The sequence below is a fragment of the Hemicordylus capensis genome, chromosome 5, assembly GCF_027244095.1.
Source record: "Hemicordylus capensis ecotype Gifberg chromosome 5, rHemCap1.1.pri, whole genome shotgun sequence".
NCBI classification, from domain to species: domain Eukaryota; kingdom Metazoa; phylum Chordata; class Lepidosauria; order Squamata; family Cordylidae; genus Hemicordylus; species Hemicordylus capensis.
In genome coordinates, this window is record NC_069661.1 from 124,785,128 (window position 1) to 124,809,112 (window position 23,985).

General features: G+C 42.7%; 1 protein-coding gene across 7 annotated transcripts in view; it reads left to right on the forward strand.

Annotated features, from left to right (window-relative positions):
- The window catches only part of ACOX3 (acyl-CoA oxidase 3, pristanoyl), a 38,292-nt gene extending 15,389 nt beyond the window's left edge, over nucleotides 1-22,903 (forward strand). For all 7 annotated transcript variants that reach the window (XM_053256974.1, XM_053256979.1, XM_053256978.1 and 4 more), the window contains exons 7-18: nucleotides 739-827; nucleotides 4,799-4,895; nucleotides 5,197-5,379; nucleotides 6,388-6,510; nucleotides 8,492-8,612; nucleotides 10,156-10,278; nucleotides 11,832-11,945; nucleotides 13,631-13,746; nucleotides 14,154-14,328; nucleotides 16,726-16,793; nucleotides 21,118-21,204; nucleotides 22,464-22,903. In XM_053256974.1, the coding sequence (XP_053112949.1) occupies nucleotides 739-827; nucleotides 4,799-4,895; nucleotides 5,197-5,379; nucleotides 6,388-6,510; nucleotides 8,492-8,612; nucleotides 10,156-10,278; nucleotides 11,832-11,945; nucleotides 13,631-13,746; nucleotides 14,154-14,328; nucleotides 16,726-16,793; nucleotides 21,118-21,204; nucleotides 22,464-22,583 (1,416 nt within the window). In that variant the 3' untranslated portion in view covers nucleotides 22,584-22,903. The remainder of the gene's footprint in view (nucleotides 1-738; nucleotides 828-4,798; nucleotides 4,896-5,196; nucleotides 5,380-6,387; nucleotides 6,511-8,491; nucleotides 8,613-10,155; nucleotides 10,279-11,831; nucleotides 11,946-13,630; nucleotides 13,747-14,153; nucleotides 14,329-16,725; nucleotides 16,794-21,117; nucleotides 21,205-22,463) is intronic.
- The last annotated feature ends 1,082 nt before the right edge of the window (nucleotides 22,904-23,985 follow it).

Genomic DNA, 23,985 nt, shown 5'->3' on the forward strand with positions numbered 1-23,985 from the left:
CTCCTGCTGGTGCTTGGTGTCGGTAAAAGCCTTTGGGGCAGCAGTGTATCTCCCTGCCACCCCTTCCCCCTCTTCAGCCGGAAGTGGCCAGAAGTACCAGGTGTACATGTGCATGCCACACGCACACCCATCTGGCATGTACATGAGCACCCAGTACTTCAGGCCGAAGAGGGGGAAGGGGTGGCAAGGAGGTACACTGCCTCTCCAAGGGCTTTTACTGACACCAAGCACCGGTGGGGGGAGGGGTAAGTGTACCCACCCCTTCCCCTGCCCTTAAAGTGAGACCCCCCAACCCCCTCGAGCCACCCTGCCTGGTTCTGTACACATCTCTAACCCCTACCAGTATAGCCACACTCCTAACCCAACCCTGGCTTTCATTTTTGGTTATACTAGAGCAGGCCTGATCAACTTAGGCCCCACAGCTGTTTTTGAACTACAACTCACATAATCCCAGCCACAGTGGCCAATAGCCAGGTATTATGGGAATTGTAGGCCAATATCTGCAGGAGGGCTGAAGTGGAGCAGTCCTGTACTAGAGTATGATTGAGCCTGGAGTCTGGCGTTTACAGGTATGATTGATACATCTGTTACATGCACTGCACCTTCATCATAATAAATAAATAAATATGCACATCCATTTACATAACCTGAACAAAAGAAGAATTCAGTCTCTTCTTGAAAATGTCTTTGCAGTTTCAAAATGTTTTCATGGGTGTGTAATGACGATTTCTGTTTCAGATCCGGGATCCAAAAACATTGCTTTCCATGCCAGGTGTACTGGTGGGTGATATTGGTAGGAAACTTGGACAGAATGGTCTAGATAATGGGTAAGTGTATACCAAAATCCTCTCCATATTCTTGCATGCTGCTTCTGCAAGGATGGAGGGTGGGGGAGTTCAGCTGTTCTCCTTGTGCTTTAACCAAGGTCTGCTTGAGCCCCAACATCCCCACTCTTGGCATGAGAAGATAGGGGGTCATGCTGTGTATAATGCTGCTGTTGAGTTAAACCACACAAGAGCAAGTTTTCTTCAAGTTTGGATGCCCAGCAAGCTTGCACATCCAACCCCAAATCTTCAACTGTAGTGCTGTGATGAGGGAATTTCCCCACTCAATTCAGTTTTGGGAGTAGGAATGGAGCCTATGTGACATATGCTTAAGATAAGAGCTTGCCTCCTACAACCGCATTGTCCTCCACTTCACCCTGCCAGAATAAAGGGACACAAGCTGCAGGCTTTGCCATGCCTCTGCCGCTCTTCCTTTCTCAAGCAGGTTTCAACAGTGTAACATATTGCATAACTTGCCCACTCACAATCTCGCCTCTTGAGTACAATAGGAGCATTTTAACTTCTTAATCCTAAAATTACATGATACTGTTTCACCATATGAAATTCCACATGGCACCCTTTCGCACATTTTCACCAATGAAAGCTACAGTCCAGCATCATTCTTGAATTTTAGAAATTACTTCAGCCTTCAAAACTACAGCTTTAAAGTATGTTGTTGACCAGCAAGCAATAATTGAAAGCCAGAGAGCCTCACTCCTCTGACCCCCATTTTTGATGGGGTCACAATCCCCCAAAAGACCAAGTTGGCAGCTTGGGGGTGTTTCTGGACCCAGTGCTGTCCTTGGAGGCACAGGTGGTGGCGGTGTGCAGGAGTGCCTTTTACCAGCTACGGCTTGTATGCCAGCTACGACCTTACTTGGATAAGCTGGACCTGACCTCAGTTGCTCATGCACTGGTAACATCCAGATTGGATTACTGCAATGCGCTCTACGTAGGGCTGCCCTTGAAGATGGTTTGGAAGTTTCAGCTGGTCTAGAATGCTGCTAGCAGGATGCTTGTGGGTGCTAGTCACTCCTTGAGCATCACACCTATCCTGCAGCAGCTTCCCTAGTTGCCCGTTGGCTTCTGGGCCCAATTCAAAGTGCTGGTATTGACTCTGAAAGCCCTATACGGCATGGGGCTGGAGTCTCTGTCAGACTACACTTGCCCATACGAATCTGTCAGGGCGCCTCATTCATCATCTCAAGCCTTGCTCGCGGCCTTGCCATTGACTGAGATTCAGTTGGCGGGGACAAGAGACAGGGCTTTCTCGATTGTGGCCCCTCAGATATGGAATGCTCTGCCTACTGGAAGAACTTGGCCACACTCCCAAGAGAGAAGAGCTGTTTAAAACGATCTCAAAACTCATCTGTTTAGAGAGGCTTTTGAAATCTTTTAATGATAAATTAAATCTGCACTTTCATATGGTGTCTCTCAGAGCTCCAAATTGTCTCCAGTGTTGTTTAACATCTATGTTACCCACAGATTCTCTTTGGGCCCACCAACATGTAATAAATGTTCTATTACATTGACTTTCCCCCTGTTTCTGTATATGCCTTTTTATATATATGTCTTGAGAGGAGAAGACTCAAGCATGTACACAGGTTCATGTGTGTATACCAATGTATAAACTTCAGTATATTTTCTCTCTTGATTCCTTTCCATTACTAAATACTTCAATGCAGGGTTTTCAGGTATTTTCATAAGGTTGTTTCACCAACTAATAGCCAGCAGGTGGCGAAATTAACTTTATGTACCTTGTGCTTTGTCATCGTAGTCTGTGGACTTTTGAATTTGATATCAGTCTGTTTTGAATGGTAAGGTAGCTCTTAGCTGCTAGGTTTTGCACAGTAACGAAAGAGAACATACAAAGTTTTACTGGCACTCTAAACCTAATCATGAATTGAGATGCACACACATGGTGCCACAGAATGCCAATATATTTGCATTAGAACACTTCCTCAGTTCTTGTCTCCACGTATTTCTCTTCTGTCTGAGATATAATAATGATGGCTATCTTCTAGACTCATGGGAAAGAGGCCCTTGGAAAATGCAACTGGGACTTCAACAACTTCTGTCCCACCATCTGCCTAAGCCTAGATCAGTCCACACACCAGACATTCCTTCTGAACACCACAGTAGCAATGCAATGAACTTTAAAATACCCACTTTATGCCAGAAACCGATTATGTGTTTACCTACATGCTGCTAACTACCATCCAGTGCACACCACCTGATCCATAGTTTGCAGACAAGCCTAATACAAAATTATATATGCACCAATCTTTTTAGCATTCTTAAAATTACAGTACCAGTCAGATAAGTGGAATGGTGTGTCCCTACCTGGTTAATTGGTTGATGACCACTCCAATGCCACTCCTTATCTACTATCTTCTCTAGACTTGTATATAAATGGAGCCAAGTCACAATTGGAACCCGAACAGTGTGTTCAATTCCAAGGAGCCATCTTGAACCCTGTCTGGGTCACATTTACTTCCCTTTCCTAGAAGTGATATCCCCACCACCACCATCTTCCACTTAAACACACAAATCCAAATCAGTTCCTCATGGGGTTATTGACTACCATTGTAGTGTAGTACGTCATGCATGCTTATGTATACAAACTCTCAAACCTTTTTTCTTGGTTTTGTGAACTTAAGCACAGAACCTCTATATGAGCTTTTATGGATTTGAGTACAGAAATTCTACAAAGGCATTTTACTCCCAGCTACTGACTCTGATAGTGAGGTCATTAGGCATAGGCATGTGCCTTTGGGACTGATGAGCACGTTACAGCTCTCCCAGAGCTTAGACCTCATTGGACTGAAGTATGTGTATCAATACATTGCTATTTCTGGCAACATCATGCATTAGCATTGTTTCTTTGGGAATTTGTAGTGTTCAGATTACAGTAGATAGCATGACTACTATGTACTGCATGCACTTCCTCTTGGAGATGTGCAAAACGTTTTGACATAGAAACGTTTCAGCTTGAGACAGCCTGTCTCGAGCTCGAAACAAAACACCATCTAAATCAAGGGCCTGTTTTGAGCTCTGAATAAAATAACCCCATTACGATTCAAAATGTTTTGACATTCCAAGCACCATTTTGGAGGCCTGTTTTTCCCTTGCTGATTGGTTTTCTGGCACTGGCTTATAATTGGCTTGTTTGTTGTTGTTTTTACATTTATATCCCGCTCTTCCTCCAAGGAGCCCAGAGCGGTGTACTACATACTTGAATTTCTCTTCACAACAACCCTGTGAAGTAGGTTAGGCTGAGAGAGAAGTGACTGGCCCAGAGTCACCCAGCTAGTTTCATGGCTGAATGGGGATTTGAACTCGGGTCTCCCCGGTTGTAGTCCAGCACTCTAACCACTACACCACACTGGCTCTTCTTGCTTCTTCTTATTGTTATCTCCATGCTTCTTGGTTGACTTGTTATACAAATTGGATGTCATGGGCAATGGTGTCCCCATTGACTGGAGGGGTAGATGAAAGGATAGAGTTTAAAAATGTAGGGATGGGCTGCTTAAAATGTAGGATCCTATGGGATTTTTGGAGAAAGATTAAACATTTGAGAATTGCCTGCTTGCTCATTTCTTTTGTGGGTTGGGTAGTAGGTAGCACCCATCATGCCCTACCACCCAACCCACTTTGGTGTCCCTAGGAGCATTGCTACCCATGGGGAACAATGGGGTGTTTCGTGTGCCCTTCCTCCATTATTCCCTGTGGCTGAAACATTCAATATTTCAGGGTTTTTTGCGTCGAAACAACCCGGTCGACTGCTGTTTTGACAAAACGTTTCATCCACCTGCATTTTGCTTCAAGCTTAAAACAAAACGCACTTCAAGTGGCCCAGAAGACCACCTAAAGAACATTGGAGACAGATTGCTTATCTAGAACCGTTTTGCAGTATTTAAACATCTGATCCAGAAATGTTATCCCCAGATGGAATTCTTTTGTTTTATTGGCAGGTTTGCCATGTTTTATAATGTCAGGATACCCAAAGAAAACTTGCTGAACCAAATTGGAGATGTCACAGCTGAGGGAACATATACAAGTGCATTCAAGGTATGTATTGTGCTTAATTAACGTCTGTGTGCTTAATGCACGCATTTAATCTCTATCAGAAAGAGATCCACTAATCCATTTAGTTCATTTTATGCACTAATCCATTTAGTTCTTCCTCACATGCTTTCTGGGTGATTTTCACCAAGGCTTATTACAGTAAATGGAGATTAGGAAGCTGAAACAGTATGTTATCCTTTGAATGTTAACACTTGGTATACTGGGAGAATTTGCTGTTGATGTAAAACTTTTTTTTTTTAAGTTGTTAAAATCAAGTCTTTGTATTTCTATCCTATTTCCCCAGGATTCCAGACAGCGTTTAGGAGCTTCCCTGGGTACTTTATCCAGTGGAAGGGTTATGATTATAGTTATGTCTGTGGTCAATTTAAAGCTTGCCATATCAATAGCAATTCGCTTCTCAGCTACTCGACTCCAATTTGGACCAACAGACAATGAAGAAATACCAGTCCTCGAATACCAAATGCAGGTGAGAATATGGACCTTTCTGTTAAAATCTGACATAGTTCACACGATTAAAAGAATATCCACTAAGATTACATCCTAGATTTGTGTGGTGTGCCCACTCCCAATTTCCGGGGGTGTGAACCTGGAAATTTTCAGCGATGTCCGGATGGCACTGCACCAGCCTGATATTTACCCAGGATCATGAATCTTAGATCTGAAGTATAGCACTTTACCTTGGGTAAATGTGACCTCACATCACTGATAATTTCTGGGTTCACATGACCAGAAATCAGGAGCATGCATGCTATGCAAATCTAGGATTTAATATTTACTGGACATTATTTTAATCATGTGAAGCAGCCCAGAAAATTGTAAGCCTATTATAACTCATATATTAAGGGCCCCATGTAAATATGAAACACTGGGATAGTTCAATAGATCTACCTCTAATATTCTCATGTAATATTCTTTACTTTCAAAGGCTGCAAAACTGGCCAGTGTTAATCATTGGTCTGCTAAACCAAAGACTGAGGATAGGTGATACAGATCTGCAGGCACCAGCTTATTCATGAGCAAAAAATGACTGTTTGGTTGAAAATGAATAATAGCCAGGAGTTGTCAGGAAAAAAGAGGTTTCAGCTCAGCACAGCTCCATGTTGTGTGAGGAGAGCTGACTTTTTGAGGTGAAATAGTCTGAGTACACTTTTAGGAGTATAAAGGAGGCTTGAAATAAAGAATATTATGAAAGGATTGTCCATTTTTCCAATGTATTATCAGTTATTAAGACTGACTCATATTTGTGAAATTTGTTCATTTACAGTCGAAACAATTGGGTCGTAGGAGACCGAAGCAAATGTATACTTTGGGGTGGAAGAATGAAACAAAACTGTAGAACTTAAGCCATTGTTGACTTCTCTAAAAGCTTCAGTTTTTAGAAGTTGTGGAGAGAAATGCTTTCTTTGTGTGTGTTTGAAAAGTGTTCCAGTAATGTATATAATTTTCACTCATGGAGACTCAATTTTCATTCCAGCAATGGCGCTTGCTTCCCTATTTAGCAGCTGCTTATGCCTTAGACTATTTCTCCAAGACACTGTTCATGAGCTTCATGGAATTCCACATAGGTCTTCTAATGAAGGACAAGAGTCCACAGCAGGTGAGAGTTCCCTCAGTAATAACACATTGTATAACGCACGAGAGGGCCTCTCCTCTTCCTCCACAGTTACAAAAACATCCCTGTGTGAAGAGTGTATTTTTCCACCCCAACTGTCTCTGGTCTCCAAAAAAATTTCAGAGCCCAGAAAATTATATTTGTCCTTTACTTCATGAGATGAAGCAGTGGTTCTGCTCAGTAGGTCACCATAAGAAATGGGGGGGGGGGGATTGGCGGAGGGAGAGGGAGAGGAGGATAATAATATGGCAGGTAATATGGTCTACTCCATGCAACATTTTGTACACTTCTACTATGTCTCCCTGTAGCCTCTTTTCCAAGCTAAAAAGCCCCAGATGCTGTAGCCTTGCCTCAAAAGGAAGGTGCTCCAGGCCCCTGATCAGCTTGGTTGCCCTCTTCTGCATCTTTCCTGGTTCTACAATGACCTCTAAGCTACAGTGACCAGAACTGTATGCAGTACTCCAAATATGGCCACAGCACAGATTTGTACAAGGGCATTATAATATTAACATTTTTATTTTCAGTCCCCTTCCTAATGATCCTAGCATGGAACTGGCCTTTTTCACAGCATTGAGTTGACACTTTCAACGAGCTGTCCACCATGACCCCCAAGATCTCTCTCCTGGTCAGTCATTGACAACTCACACCCCATCAGTGTATATGTGAAGTTGGGTGTTTTTTTGCTCCAAAATGCACACTTGTTTACATTGAACGCATTTGCCATTTTGTTGTCCACTCATTTACAGTATAATTATTAGATTGACAAGGGCTCTCTCTAATAAGTATTGCACGTTCTAAACATGCAAGCACAGACCCTCAATATACAGGACATTGTCAGTTGTTGGAACATTTTGGAAGAGAGGAACATAGGAAACTGCCATATACTGAGTCAGACCATTGGTCTGTCTACCTCAGTATTGTCTTCACAGACTGGCAGCAGCTTCTCCAAGGTTGCAGGCAGGAATCTCTCTCAGCCCTATCTTGGAGAAGCCGGGGGGCGACTTGAAACCTTCTGCTCTTCCCAGAGTGGCTTCATCCCCTGAGGGGAATATCTTGCAGTGTTCACACATCAAGTCTCCCATTCAGATGCAACCAGGGCAGACCCTGCTTAGCTATGGGGACAAGTCATTCTTGCTACCACAAGACCAGCTCTCCTCTCCTAAGATCATGAAGAACCTGAAGGCCAACCCTCTGTACTTATCCCCTCCTCTTCCAACAACTGGTGGCAACTTGGCTTCCAGTCATGAATAAAAAAAGTCTGGAATGGAATTGCAGCAGTGGTTTTGACTTTGCTGTTAGAAACACTTTGTTCAAAAACAGAATGTTTGTGCATTTATTTTACTGATGGACCAGAACGTATCTCTGCCCTGTAAAGGAGGCATACCTGAAGTAGCAAGAGGGTCTTTGTAAAGGATAAAGCTGTATGTTGGCTTTTGTGCTCGTTACTCATTGCCAGGGGTGTAGCAAGGTTGGAGTGGGCCCAGAGACAAGATTTTAAAATGCCCCCCCCCCCCGCCACCACTGAAGCTCAGCTCATGAAGTAAAGAAATCTTAAATGAGTCTGAATAGTGGTAACAATAAGCATGGATAGATATATCACACACACACACACACACACACACACACACACACACACACACACACACACACATATATAACACCTATGTACCACAATAGAACATCATCCTAAATTATTTTTTTAAAGGTTTTGTAAATTATGGACGATGCAAGTCATTTAATGGTACTAGAGAAAGACATGCTGTTCTGGTAGCTCCAGGTCTTCACACTCACATCAATTTCGGAGGATGAATACAACTGAAGGAAGCCCGGCCGGGTGTGCGGCTGGGGGAGTCAGTCATGTACTTGCCTCTGGGGGGCCCCCAAGGCAGTGGACCCCCCAGACAACTGTTTCCCCTTGCCCTATTATAGTTATGCCCCTGCTCATTGCTAACTTCTTTTCTACTAGGCTGAACTTGGGCGGGAAATACATGCCTTGTCTACTTCAGGCAAACCACTGTCTTCCTGGCTTGCACAACAAGGAGCTCAAGAATGTCGAGAAGCTTGTGGGGGACATGGCTTCCTAGCCAGTAAGTTAAGTGCTTAGTCAGCTGTGCAGTCATGAACATCCCATCTCTTTGTTTAGGTTTCTTTGCCACAAGTGTCATTCTGTTGCAGAAGTCTGAACATCTGTCTGCCTTAGTCTTCTAGGGGACATCGCATAGTTTTCTTTTTCTCTCACTATTACCTGGAAAACCTGCCTAATTATTAAGATGATCTTCTGAAGTCCTTCTCTAAGTATCCTCACTGGCAGAGATTAGGCATGTAGTGACCTGAAAAAATGCTTTCTCAGTGGTGGTATTTCACTGTATATGCTCGCCAACCGTGAATTTGTCAACGGCAGGGTTTTGTGAGGACACCACCCTTGCGATTGGCGAGGGCTAGCAGTACAGATAAAAGCTCTAAAACGTAAAAGCCTGACTAAAAAAGTATAGTGCTACATTTTTTAAATGCACTTCTCCAAGAAATGTACCTGGTACCAATGTAATAATCTGTAGGTGAATACTTCCCAGGCCTTTAAAAATGTTTGCTTTTTTGGATGGAGCTATATCCTGAACTGTGTTGCTTAATCTGCTCAACAGGGTGTGCTGGGAGCGCAGCTGCCCTGGAGCCCTACAAGGCCAAAAGCCTCCAACATCTTGATTCCTATTGATAGCATTTGGGGAGTTCAGGAGGAGAGCCCCAAGACTATGTTTTTCCCCCAGGCCTTGGGTCTGCTCATTTTATTGTTTTACCTACTCTGCTGCTTTAGTACTGCTTTTCTATTTTGGGGTGTGGTTTTAGCTTTTTCTACCTTGAATTTGGAGACTTTGGAAGTGTATAAAGCTGAAAGGTGAAGTAGAAATATTTTGAATAAATAAGCATTCGCTGCCAGTTTTGTATCCAAACAGAGTAGCCTGGACTTTTTCAAAACACTCCCAGCAATCTGTAGTTTAGTCATATATTGCAACTTTTATATGTACAATCTGCAACCACACAATTGAGACACAACACTCTGAAATACATATATTCCATCCTGAAGTAGTGAGGAGGAGGAGAAATAATAATTACTAGCTGGGCCAGGCGCAGAGCATCTGCGTCTCCGGCTGGCCCACCCACCTGCCGCCGTCTTCTTTCCCCGCTGGCCCGCACACCACTTTTTTCTTGTCTCCCACCCCCGCCCAGTTGCTTTCTGGTCAGCCAGGCACCGGCTTCTTCTCTCCCACGCCCCCCACTTTCTTTCTGCCAAGTGGGCCAGCTTCTTCTCCCTTCCTCTCCCCCTGCCTGGTTTCTAGCCGGTTGGCCCACCCACCTCTTTCTGGCCACCCACCCCCTGTTCCTTGCCACCCCACTCCACTTTATGGCTGGCCAGCGTTTTCTTTGTCAGCCGCCATTTTCCTCCCTCCCACCCATCCCGACGCTATCCAGCAGCTCTCTGAACTCTCACAATAGCTGCCACACATGGGAATAGCCACGGGTATGCCTTAGAGAATTAAATATATAGATGTTGGTGGTTGTTGTTGTTATTATTAATTACAAGGCCAGCTTATTGACTAAAGCCATTTCATGCTGTGTTTGTGTTTTTTCCACAAGTGAATCGTCTGGGTGATATCCGTAACGACAATGACCCAAACTGCACATATGAAGGAGATAATAATGTTCTGCTACAGCAGACTAGCAACTACTTACTGATCTGGATGAACAGAAAGCACCAAGGTTAGTGTCTAGAGTTTGATGTTGTACTGACTCTAAAGCAAGGTAGATAGTGCCCATCAGTCTGAATTGGTTAAGTTAGTTAGATGAAGCTTAATGTTTGTGATATTACCTGTAAGCTGTGTAAACTATTGTGATTCCATATTGGACTTAACATAATACTGTATTTCTTTGGGCTGAACTACATAATACTGTCTTACTTTGGGCTTACCAACCTGCCTGTACTAAAGTTCTATTAGGAAACTAGGTCAGAATGCATCATTCCTTTTCAAGGTTTCAGCTAAAATGCTGATTGGCACTAAAGCGCCATGTTGTTAACAATCTCTGGTTGAGTTTGTCAGACTGGCAGATGGTAATTTTGGTGTCATCTGTAATGTATTTTTAAAAGAAACCTACCAATCAGAAATGGGCATGTTTCTATTTAGGAATTGTTACATGTTTTCATCCAATTCCAGCAGGATCTTACTCTGCTCCTAACAAGTGAGACTGTAGTATGGACTTACGTAAGAGTGTCCTGTAATTTTGCTGTCTCACAATTAAGTATTTGAGTTTCCTGTGTCACATGTCTGTATACACATGTATTTTAGGACATGTGCATTTTTCACATGTACAGTATATACTGAGGCTGTTCACATGAGTGTGCAAAACTGGGCTAAGGGAGCCCAGTCCGGTTTTGCACGCTCATGTGAACCATGGGATCGCACAGCAGCAAACCCACCAAAGTAGCCTCCTGCTAAAATGAGATTAAGGGAGCGAGCGCGCCCTTAACTTCATTTTATTGATTGTGTATCAGCTGTGGCTGATGGTGTGTCAGCTGCGGGGGGAGGGGGAAAGGGATCCTAGTAATGCATCGTGCACTTGTGTGGTGCATTATTGGGAGTCCTGGGGGCAGCACCCCAACCCCCAGAGCTGCCAGGAAAGCCGCCATTTTTCTGGGTAGGCGACCCACTTCCCCAGGGAAGAACAGGATATGGTCTGCGGGGAAGGTAAGCTTAATCCTCTTTCCCCGCAGACAGCCTGCGAGCTCTTCTCACTGATCGTGAGAAGTGTGTGTGTGCATGTGCGCCACAGAGGTGAGGGTGCCACGGAGTGCTCACCACTGTTCAGCTCTGGGTTTTAGTACAGTGTTGGCTTTATTCTGCTAAAGTAAGTTTAAGTGAATTTAATTAAGGAACTTGGTGTCTATCCCTGCTTGAACAATTAGAGCAGAATACCATTAGGCTTAGAAGAGCACATAGTTTATCATTTTCAAAATGGCTGTTAAAAAAATGTTTGTTTCTTTTTTTAAAAAATTAAACATTAAAAAAATGTTTTTTAAGACTGCCATCTTATAAAAGAGCAATCTCTTAAATAGAGAGAGATAGATGAATTGTTGGCTGAGAGTGCTTGGTTAAATGTGGACAAAAGTGGGGGAAACAGCTTAATCAGAGGAGATTATCTACAGTGACTGCACAGATGAGCAAATTTCTACCTCTCATTGACTATCAAAGCTGTTGCAGCCTAGATATTAATATGATCTGACAGTGTATTTGGATTTGGCATCTTTGGAATTTCAGGCAATGGTCCTATCACATCACCACTGGGATCAGTAGATTTTTTGGAAGACTGTGACCAGATTCTTTGCCAGAAATTCACAGTGTCAAATGTTCAAGACTGCATGGATTCTTCAGGTAACTATATTTACTTTATGCTGCTTCTTGCACCTTTTCTCGGAAATACAGTAGGTCTCAAGTAGGACTGATGCAGTGAATATGCTTAGGATTGCATCCATAGAAGCTAAACATCCAGTACAGCAAAAGATGATAATAGATTTTATTACACATCTGGGTGGATCAGTGACTCTCTGACTCCACCAAAAAAATTAACTGAAAAAAGGGCATTTAAGGAGGGCCAAAATGGATATTCATATGTTAGAAAACCAAAAACTAGACCCTGACATGAGGAAGATTACTCAAAATTGCCCCATTGAAATTAAAAGCCTTACAATGCCTAACTTCCCCCTTTCAATTTCAGTGGGACTACTTTGACCAATTTTCCTTATGTTAAGCTAAATGTGCAGAACTAAAGGAAAGATAATACAGTATAGTGGGCCTATCAGAAACCCGATGGAACAATGATGGTCAATGAGAAGCTGTTAGCCCTGGGCATGACCTCTGCAGAAAGGATATGGAAGTGATGTTTCATTGTATGTTGGAGAACAATAGTGGAGTCCCATCAGTTCCAAAGCAACGGCAGCATCCCTAAGTCTCAAAAACATCTTTTCTCCAGACATCACTGCAAATCTGGCTGCCATTTCCAAACACAAACACTTCCTCTCAGCTGTCCTTCATTTTCATAGCTTCCTCTTAATTTGTTTTAACCTGCCATTTTCTTTGTTCATTTTACCTTTTAGCTCTTGTTGAAAATAGCAATGCAAACAATTTTTAAAAAATTAAATTTCTCCTCGCACCGTGTAGGTGAATATGAATTGGATCCATATGGTCCAAGCAATCTGCTGTACAGATTGTCCATCCATTCACATGTTTTGTTACTCAAAGTTAGTGTAGCTTTACTTATTTACTTATTTACTGCTCCATCCAAGGCTCTGGACAAAGAGTAGCTAAGAGTAGAGTAGCTAAGAGATGTCTCCAGTTCAAATATGTATTAAGCAAACTACCTCTCAGCCTCAACCATATCTGCGCTGTGAGGATAAAAATACTGACCTGCTTACAGGGCTTGACAAGCCCAGTTACCTTGTGCATCTTGTCCCTTTCCCTGGCATCCACATGCAAATCTGACCCCACTCCCACCTGCTTTGGATGGTATGAGATTCTCTAGAATGCACTGGGGGTGTGCACAAAATGCATTTCGCGTTCCATTCTGAGCTAGGTATGGAATGCAAAATGCGCGAAACATTCCATCACAACAGCCGGTCGAGCCAGTTATTCCAACAAAACGACCACATTCCATCAGAATGTCCTGGTTGCCATTTTGGAATCCAAAATGGCACTCTTCTGGCCTCTGAAGTTGTGCATCTGCCATTTGCATGGTGGTTCTGACCTCCAAAATGGTGCTCGAAACAGGTCTCTGCTCCTGTGCCATTTTGGATTCCAAAATGGCACTTGGAACGGATTGGGACATTACACTTCGGAACAGGTCACTCCGTTCTGAGCTTGGAACAGACACCCTTTTAAAAAGGTGTCTCAAAATGGCCTGTTTCGAGGCGGAACATTCCGACCATGGAATATTCTGCACTTCTCTAGAATGCACTCAATTAATCAGGATCTCAGGTTTTGTTGCAAACTGTCCGTGAAGTTTGCTCTCTTATTTAAATATTTAATCTTTGCGAGATTACATTCAACTTTGCTTTTCCCAGTACCATTAAGAGCCTACAAGTGGCTAGTTTGTTACTTACTCCGGGAGAGTTTTCAAAAGCTGAGGGACCAGGAACAACGTGGTTGTACAGAATTTGAAGCAAGGAACAACAGCCAGGTAAACAAATTCTAGGATTCCATACTTTTTTTGTATGTATGTTTTGTTTTCATCCGTGTTGCTATCTTGATACTTCTGCAGAACAAGGCGAGGACAGCTGGAGCTTCTGGTGGAACTAGCATTATGAATGCACAAGAGAGGAATACTCTACACTAATGGTTCCCGACCAAGGTTCCTCCAGATGTTGCTGAACTACAACTCGCATCATTCCCAGCTGCAGTTTATCATGGCTGGGGGTGATGAGAGTTGTATTTCAGCAACATCTGGAGGAACCCTGGTTGGGAACCACTGCTCTAAACAATATCAAACAAGAACAAAGTTTGGCTCTAAATGTCACTTATTTGATTGCCTTTGAGCAAAATCTTTGCCTGACATATTATTCACTTTCTGCTTTTCCTTTTTTCAAGGTGTACTACTGTCGTTCTTTAGCGATAACTTTTATTGAACACACTGTTTTGCAAAGATATCATGACTACATTCACAGTTCCGACACACCAGAAAGCCTTCGGCTGGTACTGAAGCATCTCTGTTCTCTCTATGGACTGTGGTCTTTAAATAAGCATATGGCTGTGCTTTACCAAGGTGAGATCAGTATTCTGCCTTGTAGTAAATCCTAGGATCAACAAACCTCAGTTTGTTTAAGAACACTTTAAGGCTCTTACGAATTCATTCATGAACCAAAAAGCATGGAAATTACAAGTGAAGGCATGCAACTTGACTTTCACACCTTGTAAGCAGTATACATACATACTGACATAGAGTGTTTGCTTACAACTTCCATGCACCCACACTTTCTCTTGGTTGTTTAGCCCAAATCTTCTTCCTCTTCCTCTACAGGTTAGGAGCAATGCTAAAGCTGACATTAGTAATGTGTTGGTCTTTAATAAGATCTGCTCTTATAAATTCTAAGCCTTTAATTGTGCCAACCAACTTCTTACAAAGCTTAGCTTAAGCTGCAGAGCACAGTTTTTGTTTTTGTTTAACCACTAGTAAACCAGAAAAGTTTACACTTTATTGAAACTTTGGACTTGCTTTTCTTCTCCATTGAATTTTTATGTTTTAAATCGTTATTTTGAGGCCAAGGTGAGAGTTCTGTGTGAGGTTCAAGGTTCATTTTTTTCTCTGACGATTAGATTTAGTTTTTAGACATACCGTCTAAAACCGTACCGTATTTTTTTACAGATTATCTTAATTCATTCAAGTATACTTAAATATTATTACTCTGTACCAGTCTTTTTTCCTTTTCCCTATTTTCTTTGCTGTGGTTGAGTAATTGCTGTTATTCATGTATGATTATGTCAATCTCAGAGATGTAACCGGTTCTATTTCTATTACTAATAAAAGCAAAAATTCAGGGGGCGGGGGAGAAACTTTGGACTTGCAATTTCCTATATTCTACTTATAATTTATAACAATATAATTTTACGGCAATTGCCTTAACTGATTATTTCCATGCTTTTTGGTGCATGAATGTATTTGTCAGAACCTTAAACTACTATCTTAGATTTGAAAACTTACTGATTCAGGGAAGATTATGAAAACTTCCCTTATTTTTTTGAAAAGGAAATTGACTGAATTACTTGAATCCATGGCCGAGGACAGGATTTAGCTTCACTGTAGCTCTGTACTAGTTAACATTCATGCTGTACTTTAAGGTTTGAAAAGCACTTCACATACATTTTCTCAGTCATTGCCTCTGAGGCCATTTTCATTATTATCCCTGGGTTTTATTAATTTGAGAGTTGATTTCATGATTAGTCCATTGTTTTTATCCCCATATTGCCCTTTGGAGAGAAGGGGCTAGATCTGAAGCAGAGTGATTTACAACCCGGGACAGTTTTATCACAGATTGCAAATCTAGTTTATCAGTAGCAGAGATCTCAGAACAGATGCAGAGAATATTGCTTGAGGAATATTGTTGAGAGGAGAGCTGGTCTTGTGGTAGCAAGCATGACTTGTCCCCTTAGCTAAGCAGGGTCCACCCTGGTTGCATATGAATGGGAGACCTGATGTGTGAGCACTGCAAGATATTCCCCTCAGGGGATGAAGCCGCTCTGGGAAGAGCACCTAAGTTCCAAGTTCCCTCCCTGGCTTCCCTAAGATAGGGCTGAGAGATTCCTGCCTGCAACCTTGGAGAAGCCGCTACCAGTCTGTGCAGACAATACTGAGCTAGATAGACCAGTGGTCTGACTCAGTATATGGCAGCTTCCTATGTTCCTAAGTAAAGACAGCCTACACCTATAGTAAGAACATAGAAAATGTCATCAGAGAGAGGGTTAAGGAATAGAGACAGGAACTGAATGATTGGGTTGATGTTATTTCTCTGCTTCACACTTCTCTTCATCTCACATATGCAGCAGCAACACTGCTGTCTTTCTCACACACTCACTCTCTTGTTAATTTCTGTGTTCTTTTTAGTTACTCATTTATGTCTCACATCTCTGTCAGATGGACCTACAAGGCAGCTCAGAATAATAAACATCTAGACTGTTTCCACATTAAGATGTTTAAATGTATTATGAAAAGACAACAATACAATAAGCTGAAATTTACATAAAGCTAAAATCAACATAAAAGCAGCATGAAGAGGCAGAGTTTGAATGTTTCCCCACCTTCAAAGGCCTGATGAACAAAAACACCCCTCAGTGTCCTTTCTAAAAGCTGGTAGGAAACAACCCATGTGGGCTTTGCAGGGGAGAGTTTTGCCACTTACAAGAAGGCTCTTCTTATGGTTGTTCTTATGGTTCTTCTCAGACAAGGAAGGGAAAGCATCCATAGCAGGCCTGCACTGAAGGCTTGCATGCACTGGGAGGCTCATACGGGAGACAGTTTTCTTTCTCTAAGGCATTGTAGACCAAAGCCAGGCTTCAATGATCACCATCTTCAGTTTAGCCCAGTCACAAATTCTGAATATCCCTAACATAGCTGCAAATCCAAATGGTGCTATTTAACTGCATGATCATTGTTCATATATTTCAGGAGGCTACGTTTCAGGTGAGAAGGCTGGTCAAGTTGTCCAAGATGCAATTCTGGAACTTTGTTCAAAGGTACATTCCAAACTGGGTTAAATATGATTCAAAATAAGTTGTAGCCCAAGACCCCTGCTGTAGCATCTTTGCAAGGTGGTATGCTCATCCTGACCCCAGTACTGAAACCCTTATTTCTTGCAGCTTTGAAGGTAGGCGTCACACTTACATAAAACAGAAACCTTTCTTATGCTCCTTCCACTCAGGAAAATTTGGAACCACTATCAGTCTGATCACTGGCATAAGGAACACTGGGATGTTGGTCTGCAGACAGTGTCAGAGGTTGAGTGGCAAGGAGGGATGGAGGCTGGTGGGGAAAGGACTGAGAAAGAATTGCCTTTGCAGCTCAGAAGCATGCAGGGCACATAAAACGTACTACAAAATATCCCACATCCTAAATGTGACACTCAGAATGTGGCATTTCATTAGACATGTAATGAGATCATTCTGATATTGACCTGCAAGTAAATACCACTATAGTATTTTTAAAAATATATCTCATGTAAACTCTCTGCAGTAAAACAAATGCATGAGAGAAAGAATAAGTTTTCATCTCTAGTGCTAAGATGAAAGGCCCCATTGCCCCTTGGGAAATACAGTTTCCCTGCTGTGTTGCATGCCAGACACTGGAGAGAGGAGGACTGGCCTCCTTTTCTCTCCTTAGTTCTGGAATCCTCATGCTGCCATGATCAGCTCAGCACCCAATCAAATAGGATTTAAAAGGAGAGTGGGAGGGTGTAAAGCAGGGATTCTTCTGTGGCTTGGATTTTCATCCAAGTTAGAGAACATAGGAAGCTGCCATATACTGAGTCAGACCATTGGTCTATCTAGCTCAGTATTGTCTTCACAGACTGGCAGCAGCATCTCCAAGGTTGCAGGCAGGAATCTCTCTCAGCCCTATCTTGGAGAAGCCAGGGAGGGAACTTGGAACCTTCTGCTCTTCCCAGAGCGGCTCCATCCCCTGAGGGAAATACCTTGCAGTGCTCACACTTCTAGTCTCCCTTTCATATGCAACCAGGGCAGACCCTGGTTAGCTTAAGGAGACAAGTCATGCTTGCTACCACAAGACCAGCTCTCCCCTCTAATCAAGAGAGGAGAATTAGAATTAGAATTCAAGGCTTCTAATGCCCACCTCTAATCACCACAAGGAGCGGCGACAGAGTGGTGAGTTCTGAGGAGCAAACAAACCTGCATCGCCCTTGGGTGCATGACTAGCTGCACAGCATCTAAGCCATTGTTGCTATTCATTCCTATGGGGGAAAGTACAGGAGAACCTCGTTATTCACAGTTCCACATATCTCATTGACTTTTTCAGTAACCGCAGATATGAAGGGGTTAAAACCCATGTATTTGGTTCCTAGAGGGCTGCAAGTGATTGCAGAGGTCACTTCCGGCTGCCGTTTTGTTTAACAGAGAACAGGAGGAGCCACTTTGTGGCTCTTAAAAAAAACCCAAACACCACCAGACTTTCCCCTGTGATTTTTTTGTGGTTTACGGGGGCATTTTGCTCTTTGGAGGGCATTCCTGGGCACATTAGGGACCCATGGAGCAAACCACACATCCCAACAACTCCTCTTATGTGATTCGACTGGATCAGTTTCAGTCTGTGACTCCAGTGGATGTGGACAAGCTGATTGAAGCGGTGAGGCCTACCACTTGTTCTCTTTACCCCTTGTCCAACATGGCTTGTTCGATCTAGCAGGGAGGTTGTTGTAAACAGCCTGGTGGAAATCATAAATGCTTCTCTGAGGGAATCATTAGACATCTTCTAAAGAAGCCTACATTAGATCCCTCAGAGTTGAGAGCAATTATAGGCCTGTTCCCAACCTCCCATGGCCGGGCAAAGTAATTGAGAGTGTGGTGGCCTCTCAGCTCCAGGCGGTCTTGGAGGTAACTGATTATCTAGACCCATTTCAAACTGGTTTTCGGGTGGGCTATGGGGTGGAGACTGCCTTGGTCGGCCTGATGGATGATCTCCAATTGGCAATTGACAGAGGAAGTGTGACTCTGTTGGTCCTTTTGGATCTCTCGGTGGCTTTCGATACTGTTGACCATAGTATCCTTCTGGAACGTCTGAGGGTGTTGTGGGTGGGAGGCACTGTTTTACAGTGGTTCCGCTCCTACCTCTCAGATAGATTCCAGATGGTGTCAATTGGAGACTGTTGCTCTTCAAAATCTGAACTTAAGTATGGTGTCCCTCAAGGCTCCGTACTTTCTCTGGTGCTTTTTTACATCTACATGAAACTGCTGGGAGAGATCATTGGGGGATTTGAAGCTGAGTGTTACCAGTATGCTGATGACACCCAGATCTACTTCTCCATGTCAACCTCTTCAGGCACTGGCATATCCTCCCGAAATGCCTGCCTGGAAGCAGTAATGGGCTGGATGAGGGAGAATAAACTGAAGCTGAATCCAGATAAGACAGAGGTACTTATTGTGCGGGGTCAGAACTCTAGAGATGATTTTGATCTGCCTGTTTTAAATGGGGTCACACTTCCTCAAAAGGAACAGGTTCGCAGTCTGGGAGTACTTCTGGATTCACACCTCTCCCTGGTTTCTCAGGTTGAGGCGGTGGCCAAGGGTGCTTTTTATCCGCTCCGGCTGATACACCAGCTGCGTCTGCTTCTCGAGATCAACGACCTCAAAACAATGGTACATCTGTTGGCAACCTCCAGACTTGACTTTTGTAATGCGCTCTACATGGGGCTGCCTTTGTACGTAGTCCGGAAACTTCAGTTGGTTCAGAACGCGGCAGCCAGGTTGGTCTCTGGGGCATCTCAGAGAGACCATGTTATTCCTTTTCTGATGGAGTTACACTGGCTGCTAATAGGTTTCTGGACAAAATACAAAGTGCTAGTTATAAGCCCTAAACAGCTTAAGCCCTGGATATTTAAGAGAGCGTCTTCTTCATTATGAGCCCCACCGCCCACTGAGGTCATCTGAGGAGGCCTGTCTCCAGTTACTGCCAACTCGTTTGGTGGCTACACAGAGACGGGCCTTCTCAGTCGCTTCCCTGAGATTATGGAATGTGCTCCCTCCTGAGATATGATCTTCCCCATCTCTGGCAATTTTCAAAAAACACCTGAAAACCCATCTTTTCGCCCAAGCTTTCTCAGCTTCCTAATATTTTGGGGTTTTAATTTCTGGTTATTTTTAATTTGTTAAATTGTGTTTAAGTTTTTGTATATGTTTTTAACTGGTTTTATGTTATTGTAAACATACAAAAACATACGAAAGTTTGGGGCGGTATACAAATTAGATAGATAGATAGATAGATAGATTTGGGGGCTATTTTGCCATGAAAAAAATTTTTTTTCCCTCCACCCTAGAACCTAACCCCAATTTCCCAATAGCACTATAGGAATGAAATCCCCATGAGTAACGAGATTCTCCTGTAATGTGCTGTACTTGGAGACCCTGGCACACATTCTCTGCAGCACTAGGTGGGTGGAGCAAGAACTCTGCCCCTGCAGGGATTCAAGACATTAGCTGCACTGAAGGCTTGCCACCCATCCCAGTGCATGGGGAGGGGAAGCCATTTTCACTTTTCACTTTGCAAAAGCCCTTTTTACTGTCAGAAGTAAATGCCTGTGGGTTGCACAGCCATCAGGGGCATAATTCTGGCAAGAAACATGGCTTTAGCAGGGAGAAGAGAGGAGCTTAAATTGCTTCCTCTTCCCCTCCCCATGCACTGGGCTGCATAGCAAGCCTTCAGTGCAGCGAACGTCCTGGCTCCCTGCAGGGGCAAAGCAGCCCCACCCTCCTAACGCTGTGGAGAATGTGGGCCACTGGTGCAGTGAGGGTAAAACCTGTCTCCCATCTGACACTAGGCAGTACCTGCTTCCACTGTCTAGTATCCTGCAGAATAGGGCACCCCCACAGCAATCTTCATAACAGAGAAGCTCTTCTTTCATGCATAACCTACCTGCCATAATGTTAGCCATGTTGATACGCATGATAATAGATATAAAAAGTTGCACTTCTATGACTATAATAGATGTTATTGTCATTTCCAAGTTCTCTATAACTTGGTTCACCAAAACGATAAGATTCTCTTTCTCCCCTTCTATAGTAGATCATATTATCAGAGAAAAAGAGAATCTTATTGTTTTGGTAAAATAATTTAGAGAGCTTAGGAATGAAAGCATGAATTTAACTTTTTGAATCAACTACTCTGAAATAAAAGCCAAATCAGACATAATCGTGAGCTCTCCAAACTAGAGATGCTAAGTTGGTGTGTGTTAGCAAGTGGTTTGCAATAGAAATTATGTTAGTGCTCCATAGTTTATTGGTAGCCATAGAAACTTCAGTGCAACGTTCCATTTATATTTTTGTTTCTGTGCAGCTGAAGCAAGAGGCCGTGGCTTTGGTGGATGTTATTGCTCCTCCTGACTTCATTCTAAACTCTCCAATTGGCAGAGCAGATGGAGAGGTAAAAACGTATCTCTTTGTAAAGCTCTGGCACATGTTTACTGTGACCCTTTGAATACTATACTTTGAAGTGTTGAGTGTTACAACTAAAAATTGGAGGGGGTGGGTTGCATTTCTAACTGCAGTCTGAGAATGAATTGACTAGAATTTATTGTTCATATGTACCTCACCTTTCCTTCAAGGAACTCAGGATGGCACATGTGACTCCCCCCCCACTCCATTTTATCCTTACAACAACCTCATCTGATGGGTTAGACTGAGAACGAGTAACTGGCCTGCATTCACCCAGTGAGCTTTATGACTCAGTGGGGATCTGAATATGGGTCTCCCTGGCCCTATTCCCTGGTCCTATCCATTAGCCACACAGGCTCTCTAGGACTGATTCTCATAACCAGCAGATGAGAAGGTAAACTTTCTTCTGGGCTGTACCACTTCATACTGCAGGTGGAGCTCACATGTTTGACTCTTCTTTCATACAAAAATATTTCCTTCACATAGAAAACCAGATGTCAGAGAGGAATATATCCTCACTTTCTCCTGTATGTGCTGCTTTTCAGTATGCAGAGAATCTTTTGTATGAAGAGCATTTAACCACCTGAACTCTGCCTATGGTCATAAATAGTACCGCCCATAAACAAGTTACTTTCTCTACCGCTGTTATAAGAAGTAGGCCTCACACATATGAAGCTGCAGTCAGAACCATCGGTTGCAAAATGGACTTTCTAGCTTACAGCTCCAACTTAGCTTAGCCATTGGAAAGTATGTATTTCCTTGGTCTTCAGCTGGTGCGTTGGGACCCACAATTAGGTAACATAAGCTAAAGTGGGTTTCCCTTGCAGTACCATCACCATTCCTTTTTTAATTTAGCATCTGTTTAAGAGGGAAAGAGATGGAAAACAGCATACCTGCCATTCACCTGAATGGGGAAATAAAGACATGTTGGCAGGGATGAAATAGTGAAGGGGTGAGTGTGTGAGAGGGAAAAGGCTGAACATATGCAAAAGAGTGCAGAGCTCTTTTACTTTCAGTCGCATAGAAAAGGGATTTTCAGCCTATGCAGCTGCATGTCAAACTACACCTGCCAAAATCCCCCCCTCTGTATTTTGTCATATTAGAAATTGGGAAGAGACAGATATGTAAAGTAAAATGAATGAAAGTGGGTCCCATCTTGCAGCTCTGGGTTGAAGGTGATCCCTGAGACTGACAAGACTGGAGACTGCTACTCTAACCTAAACTAACCTGTTTCTCCTTTCCCCCCAGCTTTATAAAAATCTGTGGAACTCAGTCTTCCAAGGCAATAAGGTGCTGGAGAGACCATCCTGGTGGCCAGAATTTTGTATCAATAAACCTGTTGTAGGTAGGCTGAGGTCAAGAATGTGAAAGGTAAAGTGTATAGGAATGTCCCTGGAAGGGACTGAATGCTTAATCTGTCCATATGTGTGAAAAAGATCATGTTTCAGCCATCGTTTTATGCAACTCTGAAGCAACTGATGTTCTGCTACCTTGTTTAATTTATAGTTGAACTGATGCTAATAATGTGGTGGGTTTTTTAAATTCTGTAAATCCTCTTCTATATTATTTACATTTTAACTGAAAGTAAGCAGGTACCTGAAGCAGCTGAATTCAGATTATCTAAGTTTAAATTATGTTAAATGTAAACTTAATATATGTTACTAAATAAACATCTTACATCTGCTCAATATTTTTGGGTAATGCTTTGTGCCAACATTAGAAAGAGGGAAGAATTTTAGCCAGAGAGTCTTCACAGTGGGTATGAATGGCCACCTCGTATCTAGGTGAGTGGGTCGGGTTCTCCTTAGGCCAAACTTCAAACATTTGGTAGACCTGAAAGTTCCCTGGTGATGTCCTGGTGCCCTGCAGCCTTTGCGTGAAATGCTAGAAACACCAACATTCTGCCATGGAGCGCCCTGCCAAGAACTTATCTTACAGGTAGCAAGAATTAGATCTAGTTTACAACCAAGATTGACTAGATGTGCCTTAATCCCTGCCCAGCTCTAAATGCCTGACAGCCCCTGGCATTCCTGATGGAGCTGCCTCTAGTACTAGGTGCTACCAATGCTTCCCTGGTCTGGTATGTCTCTCCAAACCAAGATTCCATTCTGCTGGAGGCATTTGGTCTGGTTCCTTCTGTACTATGGGTACTAGTGGTAAAAGCACTCCACCAGAAAATTAGTTAAGACAACTGCATTATCCAACCCAGGTATGTGCTATTCGACAACCAATATATTATGGCAGAGACAGTGAAGAATGAATGCCTGGACCATGTCTTTGGAGGAACTGAACATCTGGTAATTAATAATTTGAACTGCTACCACATTATCACAATAGAACCTTACCATGTTGTCCTTCATGTCTGAGACCTACAAGTGTATTGCCACTAGAATCAGGGGGAGAAATCCAGAAAGGGAACATCCTTGATAATGTGGACCAGTTTAATTCTTCTAGACACTTATTTATTTATTATTTTTATTTATTTATTTGATTTGTATACCGCCCTTCCAAAATGGCTCAGGGCGGTTTACAATTAAACCAAACCACTTAAACAGTAAAGAGCTAAAACAGATTAAAAACAATATAACAATTAACAATTTAAAAGCCTTTTTAAACAATTAAACAATTAGAGTGATTAAAATCCCGAAATCGGGTTTTTAATTTAAAAATAAACCAGATATTAAAAAACCCAAAATTTAGGAAGCTGAGAAAGCTTGGTTGAAAAGATGGGTTTTCAGGTGTTTTTTGAAAATTACCAGAGATGGGGAGG